The sequence below is a fragment of the Pezoporus flaviventris genome, unplaced genomic scaffold (assembly GCF_033815535.1).
Source record: "Pezoporus flaviventris isolate CSIRO_AGI_PZ_B2104156 unplaced genomic scaffold, CSIRO_AGI_Pfla_v1 ptg000013l, whole genome shotgun sequence".
NCBI classification, from domain to species: domain Eukaryota; kingdom Metazoa; phylum Chordata; class Aves; order Psittaciformes; family Psittacidae; genus Pezoporus; species Pezoporus flaviventris.
In genome coordinates, this window is record NW_026892561.1 from 16,043,230 (window position 1) to 16,049,229 (window position 6,000).

Below are 6,000 nucleotides of genomic sequence, written 5' to 3' on the forward strand. Positions count from 1 at the left end.
GCTGCTCATCCCTACTGGCTTGGACCCTTGCATCTGGAATTAGCTGCTCCTGAAAAGTTTTGGTGCTGGACCTTGTTGGGAAAGAACAGAAGCCCAACTCATGGGTCACTTTTCCAGCTGGACACACGCAAATCCAGAGGATGACGAGGCTTGTGCTTGCCATCATTTTTAATCCTGAGGGTAAAAAGCTATCTCAGTAGCTCAGGGCTGCTGGGATTATATCACTAGTTTGCTTTGAAGCCCAGTTCACAGAGGAAAGCCATGTCCCAGAGCCCCAGGGGCGGGCTACATGCCAGCGGCTCTGCAGAGCAGGACTGTGTCTTGCTGGCCAGGAGCTGTGGGCGCTGGCATTCCCAGGAGGCTGGTGGCAAGGGTAGCAGTGGTGGGAGTGGGAGGGCAGGGAGCCCTATGTGCTCTGGCTGGCTGGGAGCAGCGGTGGTGACCAAACAACAATAGCCAGGATTTGCCTTTGACACAGACGCCTGCATTTGTTATGCTAACTGGGTGGGAGGCAAAGCAGTGCCAGCTGTTTGAGTTTATCCCACTGGAGTGTGCTTAGTGAATGCAAAGACTCTTGGCATCAAGCACACGGGATGTTTTAAGATACTCATCAGACTGGGCTGCTTTTGACAACAAAGATTTTGACACTGGATTCTGGATGTATCTCTGACCCCTGAGGGTTCTGGCCAAGTCCCAGGAAGGCTGGTGTGACAGTAAGATACACAGAAGTCCCTAAGGAAATGTATGCACAAACTGTAGACAAAAACTGTGTTGTGAAGTATGTCTGAATATGTAAATGGGGTGGTTCAGGTTAACAAAAGACATGGTTATGAAACCATTTTAGAAACATCCCTCAAGTCAACATGCTTTACATCTGTCAGTGCTGCTCTTGAAGCAGCACACAGAGGTTGAAACGGGAAAGAGAAGAGCACTCGTGAGCCAGACCTCACTTTGTAATACTGCATCTTTTGCTTTCCCAACTGAGGGAGGCTGGCTCTGCCATGCCAGTAACTTGGCCTTTTCATATGGCTGCTCAGAGCAGAAGCAGCAAATACTAGGTTTTCCTGATGTTCCAATCAACCACCTCCTAGGAAGACACCTCGCTGCCTCAGCTGAGGGCTGCAAAGTGCCAACTCAGATCCAGAAGCAAAGAGCTGGGGGCTGCCCATGGGCATGGCTTTCCAGCAGGCACTGCCAGGGGCTGGGACATGGCCAGGAGGCTGCTGGGTGCCTCAGAGACCTCAGGTCACTGGTCTCAGACCCTTGTCCAGCAGCACTACGTGCCTCTGCATTAACCCCGTGACAGCCACAGGTGACAAGAGGTGGCTCACGGCAGGAACCACCGTGCTCTAGACTTCTGCAAATGTCATGACACCGACCCAGTGAGGCTATGAGTGGGGCAGGACCTTCCCTCTGAGCTCAGGGACACCCCAACCCCAGACAAGCACTGGCACAACACCCATCATCCCTTTCCCTTGGAGCGCACTCAGCACCCGGGTGCTGTTCTCACCCCTCAGGGCTCAGGCAGCACCTGGGGTGGACAGCCAAGGGCAGGACCCTGCACACACCAGGAGCAAAAGCACATGGAGCCATCACACGGTGTCTTCAAGCAAGCAGCAAGCGTTTTGCAAGCAAGTCCCACAGTACCCCTGTTACAAAGAGCACAGCTGCAACATGGGGGAAGCATCTTTTGGTTTATTAAAGAATAAGAACACAACTGTGGGCCCATCCATGAGAGCTGGGTGCCAGAAGCAGGGCTGGGTTTTGGCTGAAAGGGTGCAGTCTCCTCTCCAGGTGGCCTTCAGCAATACAGGCTAAATTTCCTGTCCAGCAGGGCATCCAACGCCCCATCCCAGCAGAGCTCCATCTGGAGCGGAGCCCCTCTCCACACCAGCCCTAGCCTTGGTTACTTATTGCTTTTAATGGGCTAGTCTAGTACAGAGTGAATTAAAATCAAAAATGCATGTCTGTCGCAGTGTGTTTATGCTGTCTTCAGGCTGTGCTGGGAACCTTGGCTGTCAGACCTGGAGAGGGATGGAAGAGAGGGGCAGATGAAGACAGGCTGGGCAGGGAGCAGAGGCATCCCATGGACAGCAGTGCTCCAGGACAGGCTGTCTCTGCCGGCAGGCCACAAAGCAAAAGCCTTTGGCATCCACTGCTGGAGCTAAGCAGGTGGTGACAATTGTTTGGGGCTGGTGGGGAGGAGGAGCTGGCACCCAGCAGGTTGCTCCGAAGCACAGGCGTCACGGCCAGCCCAGAGAGACACCGTGGTACATGTGCCTTGCTCACTCGCCTGGGGGAGGACAGCCCCAGCCAGCCCATGGAGCTAGAGCCAGAGGGGAGCTCCAAGGGCAGGCACCAACCTGAGGTTTACTTGAATGTGTGGCTCTCGGCTCCTCCCCGGCCAAACCCTGGAAGAGAGACAGAGCCAAGTCAGCATCACCGCTGGGCAGCAACAGGACTCTCAAGTCCCCTTTCCCTCACAGCCCCAGCCACAACAACCCTACCTTTGGGCCCGAACAAGGCGGCATAGCAGGGGTGGTTGCAGTATGGCTTGCCGTCATGCTGCAGGGAGAAAGAAAGAACATCAGCCCTGACCGCCCTTTGTCTCTACCTCTGCCCATCCCTACCTGCAGGGGACAGAGACCTCCTGGGCAGCAAACCTCACCTCTGCATGGCCTCCAGATGTCAGGGTCTTGTTACATTTCTCGCATCTCAAGCAGGGTCTGTGCCAGTCCTTCCCCAGAGAAGTCACCTTCTCGGCTGCCACGGAAAGGAGATGGGTTAGCCAAGGCACTGAACAAGTTGGTTTGGGCAAGCTGGCCTCCCTGTCATCAGCCCGAAGGTGTATATTTTGGGGCATTTTCTCAAGTCTATTTGTCCAGGATAGAGGGCACCATGTTTCAAACCCAAGTGCTTGCTGTGCACACACACTGCTGTGTACATCCAGGCACCAGGATCTGCAACAGCAGTGCCATGCCCAGAGTGAACATTGCCACATCCATTCAGACAGACTGAGTTGTATCCATCTTCCAAGGATTTGAGGATGTCCCCACTTCCAATATCAGCCTGCAAGGGGGTGAATTTCTCCCTAGCTGTCTGGAGCCCAAGTGATCACTGGAGTTGGCAGGGGTGAAGGGGAGATGCTGGCAAGGATCAGGATGGCAAAGCCATCACTGCACCCTGCCAACACAAACCAGTTCCCTCCAGCCACCAGATCTCTGGCCCCAGCTCTGATTCTCCATGCACCATGGCAAACCAGAGCGGGGCTGGAGCTTAGATGGGGTTCAGGCAGCAGCGGGGGGTACAACATGCTGTTTGCTGCAGCCAGGACACATTTATAGAGAGAGGGAGAAACACGGACTGGTTTTTAATTGCAGCACAGTGGGGGAGGAAGGTATTTTCTGCAGGCACACGTGCTCTTCATATTGGCATCTGCACTCTTGGAGATTTATTAAGTGATAAGGCAGAGCTTTCCACAGGAACCCCACCAGAGCCCCGTCTGAGCACTCTCCTCATGCCTCCAAAAGCATGTCAAGCAATGGGACAGGGTCACTGCTGGCACAACATGCCCCGGGGGAGAGGCCTCAGCAGCCTAAAGCATCTCTTCTTTGGAGTCCAAATATGCCCACAACAGCTTATGCAAGAAGCAAGCTGGCAGCTGCAGAGGTGGGAGCGCGGGCTGTGCCCAAATGTCATGAGGCAGCCCTGCTGCCATCCCCAAGCACCACAAAGAGCCTCCTGTGCCCGCAGCCCTGCGGGGGCCAGAGTGTCTTCCTACTACGTAGCCCCCCTGAGCCTGGCTCACAGCAGAGCCCTCCCATCACTGGGTTACTGGAAGGAGCTCAGCCTCCTCACCTTTCACACAAGTATTTGTACCAACATTGGACAGCAGCTCTGCCAAGGCTCACTGCAACGGGACCCTTCCAGCCCTCAGCCATGCAGGCAAGGCTTCCCTGGAAAGCTTGTGGTGGTCCTGCAAACCCCATCCCCAGTCCTCAGCATCGTCTCCTCCTCACCCCTGCTCTCTATAGACATGATTTGGCTGAAAGCAGCCCAAGGCACAGCCAAGCAGGACCGCGAGGCTCTGAGAGCACCAGTGTGCCCGGGAGCAGGGATTGCTCTGCCTCCTCTGCCCGTGTCCTTATCTGCAGGCACAGAAATCAGGCAGTGAGCTTGGTCCTCCTGCAGCTTTTGAACCCTCCTTAGCCTCTGCACCAACAGAGAGGTTTCGTAAGAGCAGCCTGATAAGCACGGAGCCAAACTCCTCCTTGGTCAAACAGCCCCAGACCTGCACCTCCACAGCCGCACCTGCAGGCATGGCAAACCCAGCTTGCCCTGACTGGGATCAAAGCCCATCCACAGGGAAAGGCAGACACTGACACCAGCACCTTGGTAGCTCCTGATACCAAGCCACATGGGTAAATGAGGTGTCCCAAGACCCTCATTTGCAGGAGGGAGCCATGAACTGTGTTGTGCCAAAGCCCCACCTCAAAGCCTGGCTGCAAGCGGCAAGCTCATGTTCAGGCAAAGTGGTGTTCCCCAACCACAGGAGCCACATCCCCAGCCACCCTCCAGCGCCCATGACAGCCCCAGCACACCTCTCAAGGGTGAGCATCACTAACAGACACAGCTCTTTGACAGGGAAGGCAGCCCTGTGCTTGAGCCTCCAGATTCTTTGGCAGAGCACAGGCAGAAGTTGGGACACACACGTAAATAGAGCAGAAATATGGCAGAGCAAGCAAAAGTGACGGTACTTGGGTCCCTTATGTCTCGTTTGCAGTGAGCCCAGTAAGACTCATGACTAGCCTGTAATGGTGGTTTAAAAATAATGCCCCAGAGCAGTCACCTCACTCTGCTAAACCACATAGGACAACATGTGGGCAACCCACTGACCCAGGAACATGCCTTTGGGAAGGTGCTTGCTTGCTTGCCCAGGCGTTCAGAGCAGTGGGCTGCACCAGATGGGCTTTTGGGCTCCAAACGGGTAGGGGGCTGTGGGCAATGCTAGGAAGGAAACAGGGCTGAGCTCCCATGTTGTGCCATGACCCTGTCTGCAGGCTGGGCCACCCACCACAGCCCACTCCCTGCAGCAAAGCATCTCTTTGGGTGCATTATAGGGCCACCCAGCCAGGGCACCCCAGGGACCCACTGCATAGGGCTGCACAACTTTGGGGCACCCTATCAATTTGCGGTGATGGGTTCTACGACATCTGAGTACCCAGACTTGCAGCGCTGGGTGCAGACGGACCTGTAAGCACCAGGGTGCCTGAGGACCCGAAGCCCTGAGGGGTGCAATGTTAGTGCACCCCGGCTTAAGCAGCCCGGCGGACCCCGAGGGGTGGAGGGGGACGGGAGGTAGCGGGAAGCCCTTACCGAAGTAGACCTCCTTTTGGCAGCGGGGGCACTTGGGCATGGTCTCGGCTCTCCTCGGCTCGGGGCTCCGCTCTCACCGCCTGTGGGATGCTCCGCTCTGAGTCCGCCAGGGTCACTGCCCGCCCGCCCCGCCCCGCCCCGCCCCGCCCAGATGTGCGGCCCCGCCCGCAGCTGGAGGCACGAGCGCGGAGCACAGCCCTGCCGGGTGCCCCGGGGCGGGGCTGGCACCCCTGGCACCTCTGCACCCCTTGCCTCTGCAGTCCCTCCACCTGCGCTTCCTGCAACCCTTCCACCCGTTTCACCTGCATGCCCTTTGCATCCTGCAGCCCTTGCACCCCTTGCACCCCTACATCCACTGCGCTCAATACCCCCTGCACACTCCACGCTTTCCAGCCGTGCCCTGTCTGCACCCCGATTCGCTGCACCCTGGCTCCCTACCTGCTCCCTGCCCATGCTTGTGCGGTATGGGTGGCTCAGCCCCACTCTGAGCGGCGCTGGGGTGTGATTGGCATTTGTCAATCACACTTCCGGATACATGGGGTACTGACCACCAGGGTTCATCCCCTCGGAGCACAGGTCTGTTTTCTCCCAAGACAGTGTAAAAGTCGACCCTCAGGTGGGGTG

At 56.7% G+C, this 6,000-nt stretch overlaps 1 protein-coding gene across 1 annotated transcript; it reads right to left on the reverse strand.

Annotated features, from left to right (window-relative positions):
• Positions 1-1,677: 1,677 nt before the first annotated feature.
• CRIP1 (cysteine rich protein 1) lies at positions 1,678-5,521 on the reverse strand. Its single transcript, XM_061451800.1, has 5 exons — positions 5,377-5,521; positions 2,669-2,763; positions 2,508-2,565; positions 2,364-2,411; positions 1,678-2,024 (listed from the first exon to the last, which is right to left on the reverse strand). Exons 1-4 carry the CDS (start codon positions 5,414-5,416, stop codon positions 2,371-2,373), a joined length of 234 nt encoding a protein of 77 aa, XP_061307784.1. The 5' UTR covers positions 5,417-5,521; the 3' UTR covers positions 1,678-2,024; positions 2,364-2,370.
• Between the last annotated feature and the right edge of the window lie 479 nt (positions 5,522-6,000).

Bases quoted from the DNA above. Each gene is read 5' to 3' on its own strand.
- CRIP1 (XM_061451800.1), bottom strand. From the start codon at position 5,416: ATGCCCAAGTGCCCCCGCTGCCAAAAGGAGGTCTACTTCG. The intron at 2,764-5,376 runs GTAAGGGCTTCC...TTTCCGTGGCAG, and splicing joins CCAAAAGGAGGTCTACTTCG to CCGAGAAGGTGACTTCTCTG. The intron at 2,566-2,668 runs GTGAGGTTTGCT...TTCTCCCTGCAG, and splicing joins CATCTGGAGGCCATGCAGAG to CATGACGGCAAGCCATACTG.